Source organism: Ornithorhynchus anatinus, chromosome 6 (genome assembly GCF_004115215.2).
Source record: "Ornithorhynchus anatinus isolate Pmale09 chromosome 6, mOrnAna1.pri.v4, whole genome shotgun sequence".
Classification (NCBI taxonomy): domain Eukaryota; kingdom Metazoa; phylum Chordata; class Mammalia; order Monotremata; family Ornithorhynchidae; genus Ornithorhynchus; species Ornithorhynchus anatinus.
The window spans coordinates 51,427,909-51,444,556 of NC_041733.1; the positions used below are offsets into that span (position 1 = coordinate 51,427,909).

The 16,648-nt window shown below is 56.3% G+C and overlaps 1 protein-coding gene and 1 long non-coding RNA gene across 2 annotated transcripts in view; one reads left to right on the forward strand and one right to left on the reverse strand.

Moving 5' to 3' along the window:
- The window catches only part of SLC7A11 (solute carrier family 7 member 11), a 44,014-nt gene that overhangs the window by 21,613 nt on the left and 5,753 nt on the right, over positions 1–16,648 (reverse strand). The window contains exons 3-6 of the mRNA XM_029067534.2: positions 15,233–15,348; positions 10,683–10,808; positions 8,809–8,908; positions 6,752–6,796 (exon numbers count right to left, since the gene is read on the reverse strand). Coding sequence (XP_028923367.1) covers positions 6,752–6,796; positions 8,809–8,908; positions 10,683–10,808; positions 15,233–15,348 — 387 coding nt within the window. The remainder of the gene's footprint in view (positions 1–6,751; positions 6,797–8,808; positions 8,909–10,682; positions 10,809–15,232; positions 15,349–16,648) is intronic.
- On the forward strand, positions 1,641–10,775 carry LOC120638458. The gene is made up of 3 exons (XR_005660130.1): positions 1,641–2,106; positions 3,024–3,221; positions 10,693–10,775. It is a non-coding gene; the product is annotated as an uncharacterized LOC120638458 (long non-coding RNA).

Genomic DNA, 16,648 nt, shown 5'->3' on the forward strand with positions numbered 1-16,648 from the left:
CCCACGGGTAGCATCCCACCACCAGCAGCCCCGCCCTGGAGTTGTTCGGCAGTAGAGGTGATGGTTTGCTTTGAGCCACCCCCACCCTTCCAACTCACTGGCCCAGTCCCCCGTCACGAAAGTCACCGTCACCGTCTCAACCGGGAACTTCTTCTGGGGCCTGGCTCCGGGGACTTCCCGGCGACCCCCTCCCACGGCCCTTCGTCAACACCAGCATTTCCTGTCTGGATCAGCGAGCCCAGGTCTCTAATTCCTCCACGCTCCATAATGATCCAGAAACTACTTCCAGTTTGAATACCGGATTTCGTTTTCAAAGGCAAAGAGGGCGGCAGAAAAGCGATTCACAACAGAATAGGTTTTCTTGCAGTCCTCAAGCGGCCAGAGGAGAAAAGATGCATTTTCAAGGAAACGACGTGAGGTGCCCTGACACATATCCTGCTTGCCAAGTTTCTCAAAAGAGTTCCTTGATGAGATCAAATATCCTGGAACAGGTGGAGGCGGGCACAAGGCAAACAGTGCAACCACTTCCTGACCGCTACCGGCTAGGGACAACCTTAGCCTGGTCCCTGGAAGCGTCTGTGCTGGAGAGCACGGGCCGAATCACAGCAGCCTGTGTGCGCTTCGGGGAGAGCACAGACGGTCACAGCAACCAAGGTGCAGTGAGGGGAGAGCACAGAGATACAGAATCCAGTGTGCACTCAGGGGAGAGCCCAGAGTCACAGCAGCCAGCGTGCACTCGAGGGAGAGCACCAACAGAGTCACAGCAGCCGGCGTGCACTGGGGGGGGCGAGCACAGAGACCCAGTAGTCAGGGTGCACTCGGGGGAGAGCGAAGAGTCACAGCCGTCAGCGTATCCACCTAAGGGACAACACACAGGGTCACGGTAGCGAGTGTTTACTCACAAAAGAGCACACATAGTCACAGAGGCAGGCGTTTCCTCACAAGAGAGCACACATAGGGAAGCAGCGTGGCTCACTGGAAAGAGCCTGGGCTTCGGAGTCAGAGGTCATGGGTTCGACTCCCGGCTCTGCCACTTGTCAGCTGTGTGACTGTGGGCGAGTCACTTCACTTCTCTGTGCCTCAGTTACCTCGTCCGTAAAATGGGGATTAACTGTGAGCCTCACGTGGGACGACCTGATGACCCTGTATGTCCCCCAGCGCTTAGAACAGTGCTCTGCACGTAGTAAGCGCTTAACAAATACCAACATTATTATTATAGGGAGCATTTTCTCATGGAAATCCACACACACCCCATCGCAGCAGTTTCACTGCAAAAGAATATATCAGTGATATATCCCCTTTTTCCCTGGAAAAGTTTTGCAAATACCGGCCTTATTCTTCCATTTCCTACCCACTGATCTCCAACACTCGGTTCAGGCCAATCAGGCAGAGAGACCCATATGGCAGTTCTGTGTCCCGGTGGGCCGCCGGCCACCTCGGGATTCCGGGTGAGACCCCGGTGATCGGTCTGCTGGCCACGAGCGAGCAGCTTATTCGATGATGGGACGTAGCCTGGGGGATGAACCGGCAGGTTCTCCTGCCTAGGGGGCAATGAGGGGTGGGGATGGGGGCACGCTGCTCTATGGGCATAGAGCGTACCGGCACCTCGACCAGCCTCTCACAAGGGGTGCAGGATGCCTTCGGCTGCAAGAGCCCCGGGCAAACCATCGCCCCTGATGAACTCAAACTTGAGGACTTCAGACAAAGAACTGCCTCCCATCTGCCAGAATGTTCCCCGTGAGTGGGCGGCCCCACGTAGCACTGCCTCGGTCGCCCACGGGGCAGTCACCCGGATGGCCAAGGAGCCCCATAGAAGGGATGCCGCTCTCCCCGAATGCGCAACGGGACTGGGAAAGAGGACCCTCACGATCAGCTGCCTCACCCAAACCCACTCATCAGTGAACGGATGCGACTGGCAAGCTGGACATCCGTGGGGCAGAAAGAACACACGGAGGGGTCTGCGCCGTGTGGCTCTCTCAGCCACAGACATTCTTCGAATGCAGAGGAAAACAAGAGATTGACTCTAAGGCCTGCGTGGGATTGAGATTGGGTCTGAGCTGTTTATCTTGTCTCCACCCCAGCACTCGGTACAGTGCTTGGCACAGAGTAAGTACTTAACAAACCCTACAATTATTATTACTATCAAACCAGTGGCTTTTAGAATGGAACCCAAAGAGTTAATATTTGTGCTGTCTGATCACCCGGGAGTCAGAAGGACTTGAGTCCTAATCAGTTCTGTCACTTGTCTGCTGTGTGACCCGGGGCAAGTCGATTCACGTCTCTGGACCTCAGTTACTCATTTGTAAAATGGGGATTAAGACTATGAGCACCATGTGGGACGTGGACTGTGTGCCACCTCATTACCTTGTATCTAACCCATCATTTAGGAAAAGTCCCTGTCACATAATAAGTGCTTAACAAATACAGTATAGAAGGAAAAATCTCACGTCAAAATCCTAGATTCTAACCCCATAGTTTCCACACAGTCCGTTTGACGCTGCGGCCTTCCCTGGACAAACGGGAAGGGTGAATGTACTCTCTGGACATAAGTGAAGCCACAAGGTACCCTAAGAAGCTGGAGATCAGGACTCCAGATTCGTGCGGTCAGAGTGGTGCATCTGTAGGTTCAACTCAGGGAAAACAGGTTGACCGCCGGGGGCCCCAGGGCATTTCCTCGGTCTCTCTACCCACACCGACCCAGCCGCCTCCACAGGTCCATCTGCTTCCCCAGAGAGAGGTGCCAGCTGGGATAAAGAAAACCATCTCACAGAGTCCCTGTGCCTGGAGAGCTACTGCCTAGAAGCCCCCAAATTCCAATCCCGGTTCCCCAGTGTTTGTAGTTATATGACCCCTGAGCACAAAACTGTTGAGTCTGTGTCTCCCCTCTCCCCAGGAATCCCCAGTGATTGCCCATCCATCTCTACATCAAACAGAAACTCTTTTGCTTCAGAGCACTCGATCACCTTGCCCGCTCTTACTATTACTTGCCCACTCCTCCTCTTAATTGTTATCATTATTATTAGGACAATCTCCGTCGAGAAACCTGCTACCCTTGGTGCCTCAGAAACACCAACTCTGCCACTGAAGTGAAAAAGAGGGGTTCGGCTCCCGATAGCCCCCCAAAGGTGCAGCGGTGGAATTTGAGCCAGCCGGCCGGCACAACCAGGGGGTGTTCATCGGACCGATCCCGGCTGGTCAAGAACAGAGGAGAGTCGACTGTGGTGAGCCTGAACTGGGTGTGGGCCGCCAGGCGGCTCTGACCCCGTTAACCCCTGGTCAGGTCGGGGCCTGCGGCGGCGGCTCCCTGGGAGGGTGCGGGCGGAGTCGTGGGTCCCCGTGAAGCCGTAAAAGATCCACCCTGAAGCGAGAGGCATTTGGGGGAGGATTCAGGCTTCATGAGGTCACTGTTTGGGCATGATAAACCATGGGTGGAAATCCCTGCCGAGCACACGCTCTAAGTTCGATGGGGTAACCACTTTCACTGGCCAACACACGCTCTACGTTCGATGGGGTGACCGCTTTCACTGGCCAATGGCAATTATCACCCCGACACTGTTCGGCCCCCACTCTGAGGGAATTTTATAGTGGAAGATGAGGAGGAGGAGGAAGGAAACTGTCAAGCAGCTAAGGATGTTGGATCCCCAGAAGCTGACTCACCCACTGGTTGCCAGGAGGATGCAAGCTGCAACACACCTGGAGATGCACCACTGGATCTGATTGTGAAATCCCTCCCTTGGTATTAGAGGTAATTTGGAGCGAGGGCGCCTTGCAAAATGCCCCACAGGACTCTCCGGGCCCAGGGCCAGGCCCCGGCCACGGGTTCCGGGAGGCGGGCTGCCGACACTCCGCGAGGCTCCCGGGAGGCGGCCGGTCCCGGCGGTCCACGGGGCGGAATCCAGAGCAGGATGGGACGGGATGGAACAATCCTCGGGGCACTTGGTCAGAAGGCTACAGTGGTCAAACGGGAGGAAACAGGAATCTCTCCCCAGGATGAAGCCAGGATTGAGTAGAAAGAAAACTTCTTGAGCCCAAACATCTCACCAAACAAGCATCTCGCCACATGTGTTGCCTAACTTCTTTTCCATCGAAGGCGGAGTTCCCTCTATAATTCTCCACCTTTGTCTGCCCTGTTTTCTTAGTTTGTCTCAAAGATGGAATGTTTTACAAATGTGTGTATGTGAACTCGAGTGTGGATAATGGAACAGAAATTCTCCCCCGAAGTTTGCTAGCACGCTGCTATTCGGTTGGTCATTCACCGGAGCTTTTTACTCATCCACCGGCCGCTAGGAGGGTAACCTGAGGAAACGTAGACCCTACTGGGATTCCTGATGAACCCCCAGGCAGAAATGATTTAAGATGGCCATTCATTCCTTCATCACTAGAATCCCCCAGATCGATATCCAGGCGTTATCGAAAAGAATCGTGGCGACCCTAGCGTGCATCTCCCTCACAGCCCTTCCCTACCTCTGGTGTTTCCTCACCTAGAAACCCTCAGAACACTGGGAGCCCCTGTAGACCGTAAGCGCAGGGAATGTGTCTGTTCATTATTGTATACTCTCCCAAGCACTTGCTCCAGTGCTCTGCACCCAGTAAGTGCTCAATAAATACGATCGACCGACTGACGGTCGGTCAGCCAGCCGGTCGGCTATCTCTCGACCTGGCCCGTTACTGAGGAAACGAAAGAAGTAGTCCCAAGCCCCAATACTTACAAGTCTAATTGCTCCCTTATTCGCTCAGCCGACAATAAGGGGGAAAAATACTTTTGGTCCTCCAAGGCATCTTCTGCCATCTCATCGATTATCCCCTTTTGTATTTTGGGCAGCCCTAGACCCCATGGTCTACTCCCAAGTCAATCTTGGTTTCTAGTTTGTCTCTCCCAAATATGTAGACCTTGGCATCCTGCTTAAAGCATTTTCCATTTCTCTCCTAACAGGCTGCGAGCCCCCTGACCACTTTGCATGGGCCTCATAGGACTTCAGAAATGCTCACAGATGCCAAGATCCGGCCGACGGCCGATCCATCAGTTGCAAACTGTCCTTATTGGGGTTCTGGAGGTTTGCCCCTTGAAAAGAGAAATCCCAGTGCCACCCTCTAAGAACCCCCCCCCAACTCTGGCACACCTTGGGCTCGGTCCGCTCTACATCCCCGCCTCGGCGCCCTTGGAGTGGGCAAGTCTATGGGGTGTTTGTTCACGGCCTGAGAGTCTCGACTGAAGGTGGGGCCACCAGGCGGGGAACCTTCTGAAGGGCAGACCCAGGCCCGGCGGTTTCTCTCCCAGGAAGTCCCAAGGCCCGGGAGGGTAGGGCGCAGCCTCTGATCTAATGATCTCACATCCGCCCCGGCACTCGGCCCGTGGTCGGCACCCGCTAAACACTTGTGAGAAAGCAGTTTAGCCTAGTGGATAGAGTATGGGCCTCTGCCACTTGCCTACTGTATGAACAAGAGCAAGTCACTTCACCTCTCTTGCTCTCAGTTACCTCATTTGTAAAATGGGGATTAGTTATCTGAGCCTCATGTGGGACGTGGACTGCATCCAACCTGATTACCTTGCATCTACCCCAGCGCTTAGGGCATATAGTAATAACTGTTCAATAAATCCCATTTAAAAAAAAAAAAAAAGAAAAAAGAGAAGGCCTCCTGAAAGTAAGCCTGCCCCGGCCAGGACTGGCACCCAGCTTGGCCCCGCAACTGTGCTCACGGGCAGCAGACCGGAGCCGGCACAGTGCTGCCCTGCCCAGGGCCAGCCTCTCAGACCAGGTTACTGACCCCAGAGTCCGGCCGGATCTCGGTCTGCCAGACTGCCGCCTGCGCCCCCTCCTGCAGCCACGCTGGCCGCCCAGATCGGTCTTTCTAACTGAATGGACTGCTCACCCTGGCGAGCAGACATTGCTCCGACCCACACTATAGTTTGCGCGGTGCCGGCTAATGAGGCGAGAGCTCAGTGGAGTACGGTTAAATGCTCCCTCTGTTCCAGTCAGAAGAGGAATTCCTATGAACTCTTCCTCTCCTGTCCAGAATCAAGGAGGCACGCTGATGTCCCGGGAAAAATTACTGTCCTCTGTCACAGCAGTGACCAGTAGACTCAAGGCCCGAAAACCCTGGGTCTTCTGGGATATGCGCAACTGAGGAAAGGCATGTCAACGTGAAAAGGTTCTTCCCCTGGGCTAAGGGCTCCCCTGGGGCAGCAGTGGGGGCTGGGAGAGGATAGGTGGAGGTAAGAGTGTAATGCCAAGTAATGGGTCTTTTCACATCATAGCGACCTGTCTGATCTGCCTGTTTTTTGACCACGTCGACCACATACCTGGTGGGCTGGTGAGCCTGGTGGCTGGGGAGGAAGGAGGAAGCTACTGCTGGATGGGGGTGTCAAGCCTCTGGGGGTACTCACAGGGAACAAGCCATAAGCCTACCTGGGGAGGTGGAGTCGGAAAGTGATGTTTTTCTTCAGACCCTATTGCCTGGGTGAAGGTTCGCCATTTGAAGGCCCAAGTACCCAGAATTAAGCCCAGAGTAATGTGGCTTTCCAAACAGGCTAGCGATTGTCACTCATGTCCCGAGCTGAATACACAATAACCTCAACTCATGCCAAAAATAGCAAACCTTCCAAACAAAATTCAAACAGATTTCAACTGCCTCGATAAAATCTAACACTCAGCAACTTGCAGAACTGCTAATTTTCATTTCACTTTTAACAGCTCCTTTCAAATTCGACTAGTCTGGCTCATAAAAGGGAAAAGGAAAAGAAAGCACTTACTTCTCGGGGTTCTCCACCTCTTCGGTTACAAAATTGAGGTAGAACCTGTCCGGGTGGAAATCGGTGGCAGACAATTAGCAGGTTTGATTCCTAGAGTCAAGCCGAGAGTCCCCCGAGTTTCCCACGTTGTCTTTGCTTCCCACTCCCCGATAGATGACGGTGCCATAACCGCTGGGGCTGGGGTGACGGTCAGGGGAGCGGCTGACAGAGGGTTAGGGCACGTCCCCACCTCCCCACCCCGAGGGTTTGGTGCGGGGGCCGCCAGTGTAGGGCGGCCGCCCCCGGTTCGAGCTTTCCTGTACAGATCAGAGCATCCTGGGACATGGGGAGATCTGCCCTACTTGGGGCTCTCTGGCTTCTCTGGGTGTCAGGCTATCCTTTACTCTTGGGTGCCAGCGGGCTCCATCTGGATATAAGAGGATCTGGATGTGAGTGCTTTACACATAATAAGCGCTCGATAAATACCATTCACTGATTGATCCTGGTGGCAGGAATGGCAAACTCTGAGACGCCGTGGGGTTGGCAGGGTGAAGGCAGCCAGGCATCCTGCGAGAATGATGCAAGGCCAGAGATACCCGCACCCCCCCCGCACCCCCCCACCCCAGGATCTTGCATCGTCAGCTTGTGTCACACCGTCTCCTGCGGTGCCCAAGTCCCTCCCTTGGGCGATAGCCAGCGTGGTTTGTCATGGCATCAGATAGTCGGCTCCTGGGCACCAGGGCCCGTGTTCTCTGACTTTCACGGTAGGCCCCTAAGTGTTCAGCAGGCCCCTGATGAGTGCTCATTAAATCCCCACGGGGGTGGTGCTGGCCTGGAGGGTTGGAGGTCGTGTGGGGCTGGTATTTGGATGGTAGTCTGAGGTGGGTGGGGCAAGCGGTGGGTGGCCAGGGAGGACAAGGGCACACTGGGGAGGCTGGCTTGGATGGGAAGGGATTGAGGTAGGGGAAGGTGAGGGTACACTTCAAGTTGGGTTGGAGCGGGTGGGGTAGGGCCGGGGAAGGGGGTTGGGGTGGATGAGGACACACTCTGGAGGCTGGTTTGGACGCTTGGTCCATTCCTCAGTGAATCTGGGTGGTTGCTTCCCGGTGCAGGTAATGACAGAAAGCAGCTTGGAGAGCTGCTGTGTCAGGTTGCTCCCTCCCACACTCTGGGCGCACCTCCAGCAGGCACAGAGCCCACCCTCGGCCACCCCCTTCCTCCCCGCCCCCCCACAGCACCGGCAAGTACGAGTCAGACCTGCCCGGGCCCCCAAGAGGGTGACGTCTGCTCACGGACCTCCATTCCCACAGGGATTCAGATCTCCCCAGCTTCCTGAGTCGCACTCAGTCCTCTCCCGAGGTCTGGGATCGCTGACCCTGGACACAAGACTGTCACAGGGGACAAACCTCACAAGCCGCTGGGACTTGGAGGCCAAGAGAACAGTTGGGAAGTGGACTGGGGCTGGGGCCAGGCGCGGCCCCTGGGTTTGAGATGAGGAAATGGTTGATCTAGGCAGGTTCTCTTTCTACTGTGCTAATGGAGGGCCGACTCCCAGATTCCCCTTTCTCCTATGTCAGTGTTGCCCCACTGTGGAGAGTCTTTGAGGGGATGAGTCTGGGGGAGGATGCGTTTGGGAGGAGTGACTTGGAGCGGGTCTTGAAATGAGACCGGTCTGAGAGCCTTCTCTCTCTCACCTCTCTTTGCCCTTCCCCACTCGTCATGCTTTGTTATATGAGTGAGAGGAAGGGTTACAGTTTCCTCCGTTCCTGAGGAGACTTTGTCTGTTGGGGTTGGGGAGGGAGCCCTCCCGGAGACACCCAGGTGAGAGACCCTCTCGCCAGCAAAGTGCCTAAACTGAAGAGGCCACTAGGCAGAGAGAGGGAGAGAGATTGAGAGATTCAAGCAGCGCCCCAGTCAGTCAGGCCTGATAGTGTCCCGGGGCAGGATTCGTCGACCCGAGGGAGCTCATTATGGACACAAGTCACCCAGGGCCCAGTCTGCCCCCTGGATCCGGGCAAGACCTTTCTGCCAAGACCGTCTGCCCCCCGCCAATGGACACAAACTTCTGGGAAACTCACCAGCCGGCGTAGGCGTACATGCCCGAGTAGAAGGCCAGGGGCAACCCCATAATACTGGCATCTCTTCCCGTGAACGGATCTTTAAAGTGCTGGGTTTGTCCTGCAAGACAAGCAGAGGGAGGATGCGAATTCTCAAAGGCCCAGAGACGTGGTTCCACGACGGAAACGTTTCCAGGCTCTCCGGTGCAAAGGTCACCGGGGAGACTGACAAAACGCTGTACCCCAAAGGGCCCGCCGTACGGGGTGTTTGAATCTGTGTTTGTTAGGGGGAGCCGATCGAACGATCAGCAGCACCGACCTGAGCACTTGGGAGAATACCGTAGAGCCCTCGAGGAGTTTAGACTTAATGGGGAAGGTAGACACTAAGGTATGTTACCTTAGATAATAGATACTAGGGAATATTACAGATGGGAGAAGGAGGAAATGGGGGCGTTTGTCAGAATTTCCCCTTCTAGAGCTTCACGTGACTGGCAGATGGCAAGTCCAGAAGAGAATCAGGCGAGGCCTGTGAAACTCTGCCTGAGCGGATCTCAGTAACTGAGCATATCTCGGCCGCGGGTGTCCCGCCGGGCTGCCCGTGGGCCACCTGGAGAGGGGTGTGCTGGATCAGTCTGAAAGCTGGTCCCATCCTCAAACCACCAGCCCTTCTGACTGCAAGGCCCGTGGCCAAATACATAGGACTATCACTCCCCAACTGTCTTCTTCCCTCCTTCTCCTCCACTCTCTTCCTCCCCGCACACTCCTACTTCCAATTTGTTTTTGTTTGTTTTTTTGCCGGTGTTCATTAAGCACTTACTACGTGCCAGGCATTGTACAAAACACTGGGGTAGATTGAAGCTTAAAAGGCTGGACACGGTCCCCGTCCCACATGGGGGTCAGATTCTTAATCACCATTTTACAGATGAGGTAGCTGAGACACAGAGAAGTTAAGTGACTTGTCCAAGGTCACACAGCAGACAGGTGGCAGAATCGGGATTAGAGAATCATTTGGATACTTAGACTGTGATCCCCATGTGGGACAGGGATGTTCAGTAGGATGTTCTTATATCTACCTCACTGCTTAGTACAGTGCTTGGCACATAGTAATCCCCTTAACAAATACCATTTATCATTATTATTATTTATTATTATTATTATTGTTATTATCAGCATGACCTAATGGAAAGAGCACGGGCCTGGGAGTCAAAGGACCTGGGTTCCAATGCCAGCTCTGCTAATTGCTTGCTGTGTGAACTTGGGCAAGTCATTTAACTTCTTTGTGCCTCAGTTCCTTCAACTATAAAATGGGGATTAAATACCTGTTGTCCTTCCCACTTTGACTGTGACACCCTTTCGGGACAGGGACTTGGTTGACCTAATTAAGGTGTACCCAGTGCTGTGCTTAGAACAGTGTGTGACACAGAGTAAGCACTTAGGAAGTAATAGAGAAAAAGACAACAGCAGGTCAGCCAGATGCCAGGCCGGTGCCCAGCTCACTCTCCAGAAGTAGAGACTCATGAGAAGCAGAGTATGGTTTAGTGGAAAGAGCCCGGGCTTGGGAGTCAGAGGTCGTGGGTTTGAATCCCTGCTCTGCCGCTTGTCAGCCGTGTGACTTTGGGGAAGCCACTTAACTTCTCTGTGCCTCAGTCATCTCATCAGTAAAATGGGAATTAAGACGGTGAGCCCCACATGGGACGACCTGATAACTCTGTATCTACCCCAGTGCTTAGAACAGTGCTTGGCACATAGTAAGCACTTAACAGATACCGTCATCATTATTATTATTATTATTATTATGAGGGATTGGGCTGGGAGCACTGTGTTGGTGGGTGGGGGGGGCGCGGTGGAGAGGTGACACTGTTGGCTGCCTTCTTTAAAAGCGTGTCCTGCCTTACCTTTGGTCAGCTGCATGACTCCAGGGACGATAATGATCAAAATGGCCACGAGCTTGCAGAAGGTGAGGAAGATCTGGATTCGAGCACTCCAGCTGACGCTTATGCTATTGAGCACCATGATCGCGGCTGCCAGACAGGGAGGAGGAAACAGAACGTCACTGACGGCGCACCACGGCCCCCCACGGCAGATGGAGAGTAAGTTACTCACCTCTCTTTTACCCTGTATGAGCGTAAGTTTGTGTGAGTACATGTGAGTGTGTGTTAGCGGATGGAGAGCAAGCCACTTGCCTCCCTTTTACCCTCTGGGTGTTTGTGTGTCTGTCTGTGTGCATGTGTGTGGTGGGCACGCCACAGAACTGAATGGATTCCTGCCAGGACTTGAGCCGGGTGGCACGCCCACCCGCTCCCAAACCGGCTGGCGCATCTAACCACGCCTGCCGTCCTCTCATCTCCAGGCTTCTCACCTCCCGGCACGCTATCCGCTCCCTTGGGTCCCCCGAGGGGCCCGGGTCCAGGCTTGGGGACATCCGGTCCAGCAGTGGCCAGGTTAGAGAGTTGGGCCTGCCGGGTGTCCGGGTCCTCCTCCGCCCCCTTCTCTTCTCCCCGAGGGGCCGCACCTCCCGGCGTCAGAAGCATCTTTCCCATTCACTGGGGGAGGGGTTTGGGCCACACTGACCGCAGGAGTGACCGTGTCTTCCCTCCTCCCTCCTGGGCTTCTCCCAGCTCTCCGGCAGGGGTCCTCCACATGCCGTCCCTTCCCGGTCACGTGCACGTCGACTTTTCCAGTCCAAGGCATACCTGACCCCGGGCCCCGGGAGCCTCCGGACAGCAGCAGCCCTCTCCCCCCGCTCGGCCCCTCCGGGGCCGACCCCGGCCGGAGCTGCCCGAGTGGTGGATTTTCCTGGGATCCCAGGGAGCGGCTCTCTGGGAGCGTGGCGGGGTCTGCCCGGGGCCTCGCTAAATCTCGGGTCCGGAAATGTCAGGAGCAGAGCCCCTGCCCTTTTGGACTTCTCTCGTTGAGAACGAGTCCGTTTCCTCTAGATCCGCTCCCATGCGGGATGGCGAACAGAGAGGTCTTGAATCCCTCTCCTCAGACCCCCTTGGCGCCACCCTCTGCTGCTGCCCCAGGCTGCACTCTGAGCCCCTCCTTTATGGGATGGCCAGAACCAGTTGAACTGGGAGATAGACGAGTGAGAGAGAATAACAGAGGTGGTGGGGGCCCAAGGCCTAGTTTCCATCTTGCGAGTTGCCCGGGATGCATAGTCGGCAGAACTCCAGCTGGCCAGTGGGCCACCCGGCACCCTCCCCTCATCGAACCCATCGCAGCCAGGCCCTCCTGGCATCCTCCCCTGGAAGGACCAATCGTCTTTCCTGGTTAAACCTGTCACGGCCAGAGCCTCCCGGCACCTTTTCCTGGTTGGACCTATTGCAACCAGGGCCCCCGGGCACCTTTTCCCGGTTGGACCCTTCTCAGCCAGAGCCTCCCGGCTCCCTCTCCCGTGTGGACTCGTCGTAGCCAGGGCCTCCTGGAGCCATTCCCCGGACAGACCTGTCGCAGCCAAGGACTCCCAGTACCTTCCCCTGGATGGACCTGTTTCAGACCGGACCTCCCGGCGCTCTCCCCTAGAAGGGCCTTCCGCCTTTCCTGAATGGACCTGTCACAGCCTGGGCCTCGTGGTGCCTTTTCCTGAAAGGAGGCTCCTGGCAGCCAGAGCCTCCTTGTGCCTTCCCCTGGACGGACCCGTTCCCGGCCGGCCTTGAGTTTGCACCCTGGACCTCGGCAGATCCTTCACCGAACAGATCTCCTTGACGCTCGGCGATGGTCTGCCCCCCTGCCCGCCTACAGGGGCCCACCAAACCATGACCCAAGAGGGACGAGGATGGAGGGGAACAGAGGGAGGGTACGGCGCAGTCCCCGGGCCTGACCCTCGGCTCCTCCATCTGTGAGGGTTCTCTACGATCGCCCCCAGCCTCGTCCAGCGTCCCTGACCCGAGCTTCTCTTGTCGCCCCGATTTCTCTCGCCGGAAGAGCCCCAGGGAGGTTTCGGAGACCTCAGGCCCGAGACATGGTGCGGGGGGAAGAATCTCTTCCGGCACAGCAGTTTTGGTGGTGCCTCCCTCTAGCAAGGGAGTAGGCAAAAAGAGTCCAAGCGGAACGCTGAGCCCGACCTGGTGGTCAGCTTTTCCAGCTCTCCGCGGGAGTGATGAAATCGAATTGTTCATATTTAGTCTGGAGCAGGCTCTGCACCCATAATAACCGGCACTCCGATCTGCGGAGAGTTGGCTGGAATCACCAAGCAATCTTTCTCCACAGGGCCATTCCTCCGGGACCCACTACCGCTCCGGGCCCCGAGAAGGTGGGAGTCCAACCGGAACCCCCGGCCCCAACCTTCCAGCCCGGGGCCACTCTACCTCTGGAGGTGGTGACCCTCCTTGCCCCCACAACCCGGCACTGCTCTCGAGCCTGGCTCGGGACACCGGCTCGGAGCTGGGCTCGGAGCCCCAGCTCCTCCTCCTCCCTGCCACACCCATCCCAGGCTCCTGGAACGCCAACAACCCCGGACTTGATGCAGGGGCCTCCTCTCCCCTGAGGGCATCCTGATTTCGGGCACATCCCTCCTTCCTGTGCTCGCTTCTCCTCATTCAACTGTGGCGGCAGTGTGGAGGTGGAGCAGAATTTCTCAACAGCTCTAAGGACGAGCCTGCTCCAGCAGAGGTCTGGAGAGGGCGGGGGGGGGGGGGGGGGGGGCGTGGAGGGGGGCGCCCAGGAGGAGGGGAGCCGCCCGCTTTACATAAATGCGAAGGAAATGATACCCTTCCCACCTCAGCCGGTAAACGCCTACAGGCAGAATTCCTACAGACAGAATTCTGTGGGGGGGCCAACTCTCCTCTCACAATGACGCTACTCTTTGTGGGAGGGGTCTCGGGGCCCGGGAGATCTCCGAGCACCCTCGACATGCCGATTCCAGGGAGAATCTGTGAGACGCCACCATGCTCTCGCCAGTTGGAAACAGCCTGTTTCCCAGCGGCCTCCATCTCGACAGCGGGCTGTGGCCTTGCCAGAATCCCGCCGGAGAGAATACCCGCCGTCATTCTCCACGTCGCCGGGAGCCGCTTGGGCTGCAGTCCTGCCCTTCTGTAAAAACTGCCAGCTGACGGGTCTAGCCCCACTGCGCCTCTGTTGCCCTGATTGGGGGCGAGGGACATCTCTCGGTCTGGAAAATGGGAATGCCTGGCTCTTCCCCAAGCCTGACGTCAGACCTCTGTTCTCAGGGCTCCCTTCCCACTCCCCATCACCGGACCAAGGGGCCACGGTTCAAGAGGGACCGACCTCGTCGGCTATCGACGGAAAGAAGCTAGACTACTCCGAACGAGGTGGTGAGGGGTCTGAAGATGGAACGGCCAGAGGTATTTCTCCACGAAGGCCCTGCCTGTATTCTCGCCTCTGCCCACGTCCCTACCGTTATCCTTGTCCCCGTCATCACTTGCCTCGGCCCTGGCCCTGCCCCTAAACCTATCATCACCTGTCCTGGCCCTGGCCCTGGCCCTGTCCCTCTTATTAGCAGCCCTTTACACTTAGAGGGTGCTAGACCATGAGCATCCCAGGCCCTCAGCCTCAGCCCTGGGCTTTCCTGCAGAGGGACTGGCAGGAAGCCTGTGGTTGGAAAGATATGGAGAGATAGGGGTGATTTGCCCCAGCTATCAGTCCTAGCCGGAAACCCTACCTCAGGCATCTTCTTCTGAGCGCCCCCCACAACCCTCTCTGACTTCTGAAATTCCTGTTACCCCAGATTGTTCCCCCAGTTATTTGGCATGTAGCATTTTCCAAAAATTCCCCCGCCACCCCATTTTCCAGTTCCCTCACCCTGAGTTCTTCCAATGACCGTGTTCCCTAGGCCTCAGGTGTGGCGGACCATTGGGAAGCAAGGAATGTCTTCCCAAAAACGCACGGGCCCCCACCATTAAGGGAAAACGGTGCATGCTCCTGGACGGAGGGAAGTCCTCTGGAAGAGAGGACAAAGCCGGGGAGCCCCGTGAGGTTCGGGACCGTGTGTGCCTCGGCCTTCTCGGTGTCAGGACATCTTGGTTTCAGAAATGTTTATGGGTCGGGATGTTAGAAGAACGACCTACTTTATTTCCTGTGAACCCCCTGTCCGCAGACAACAAAGAGCCAGCGTCGTTATCTTTGCCCAATGGGGCTCTTTTAACTCTTAGCCCTTCTTCGTTTCAATAGTGTGGTTCCAGTTCCCATGCCTAACTCGGTGATAGTAAAACCGGTTAACCCGGAATGGCCCGTTCCCATTCTCTGAATCTGGTTTGCCACATTGCCCGTGTAACCAGGGCCCCCAAAGCCCAGAATCGGGGCTGCTGATGGGGGACCTGCTCTTACCACGCCGCCTGGGCACAGAAACGGAGACCACCCTCTTGCTTCCCAGCCTCTCAGGTCAATCAAGGGATACGGTCAGTGAAGAGGATGGTAGAAGAGGAGAGACTCAAGGCACCATTTAGATGAAGAGTCCCTCGCTCCGAGTCAAGCGTGTGATACTTACTGATGCCAACGGCTGTGATCAGCTTGATGGCTAGGTCCGGGATTTCACACTGAATGAAAAACGGTTCCAGGATGTAGCGTCCGAAGGCCAGAGATATGACCGCGGTGGCAGCGGGGCTGGATAGAGAGAGAGAGAGAGAGAGAGAGAGTGAAAGAGATGTGAAAGGTGTGAAAAAGTGAGACGCTCAGGTGCAAACATCTCCCGCAACCCATCCTTTGGGATCACCCCAGATTAGAGAGCGTATGCTTCGCCTCAGACATCCGTTTTGCCTCACCCCCCCACGGGAGGAAAAACACAGCCTGGATCCCCTTGGGCAGGCGAGTGGAGGTGGAAATGCCTGCAGACCTCGAGGCCTCGGTGAAACATCTGGGCATCCACGTATTCGTGCTGTCTGTGAGAATGATCCAGGTCCTAGGAGGGCTAAGCAAAAGTTCGATGCTCATCTACCCCATCCGGCCCACCGGGGAGTGGCCGACGGCCAGCTGACAGCAGATCCCCAGCTTGGCCGGTGGGTGCCCACCGCTCCACTCCACTGGATCCCTAAGGAAAGGATCTCGCCCGCTCCCCGATCCCCTGGACTGGGGTTTCCTCCCCATTATCTTGGGGATGCTCTTCCGGGGCTTAGCCGAAACCCTCTGGATTTATTCTGTCCCCACCCAAGACCCACGGGGGCCCGCACTCCCAGGGCCCCTGGGTCACCCCCTCCCAGCCTACAGGACTGGTCCCGTTTCTCCATTTCGGGGTCCCTCTGTCTCCAGCAGCATAGGAAGCTGTGGACTTTTGGGAGGTGAGAGTCCTGACCGGCTAGAACTCGGGCGATCAAGCAAAAGTCCTGGCTAGTGAGAAAGCAGGTGGTGAGACAAGAGTCTTGGCCCGTGAGTACTCAGGTAGTAATGCGGGAAACTCTGGGCTGGGCCAAGCTTGGGGGAAATAGGCCGATATTTATGTCTCAATGAAAATTTGCATCTCATGGGCCCCGATTCCTCTGCTTCCTCCTCCCGAGCCAGCCTCCCCCATGCCAGACCCTCAGACTAGCCTCCAGCAGTAGAGCCATCCTTGTGCTCGGCCCCAGCCGCCCGGGCTACTCAGGACAGGCGGCAGGCAGAGTGGGCTCCGTGCCCGCACGCCGCGCTCCATTTTCACCCACCATCTTTCCCCGCCAGGGTCCTCCGAGGCAGCGCGGGCTCTCCCCGACCCCGTAACCATCCCTCTCTGGAGAACAATCATTACTCAGCGTGACTTAGCAGTCCCGACACTGTGGCCGTACCCAGTCATCTTGGAAAAGATCCAATTGATCAGAGGAATCCAAACAGAACTTGAGCAACTTGGGCCATAACCGGGCTCCTTCAACAAGAGGAAGTGAGTCATGGCAGATTAAGGAAGCTACTTTTATGTAAGACAGAAGATTGAGGCCCA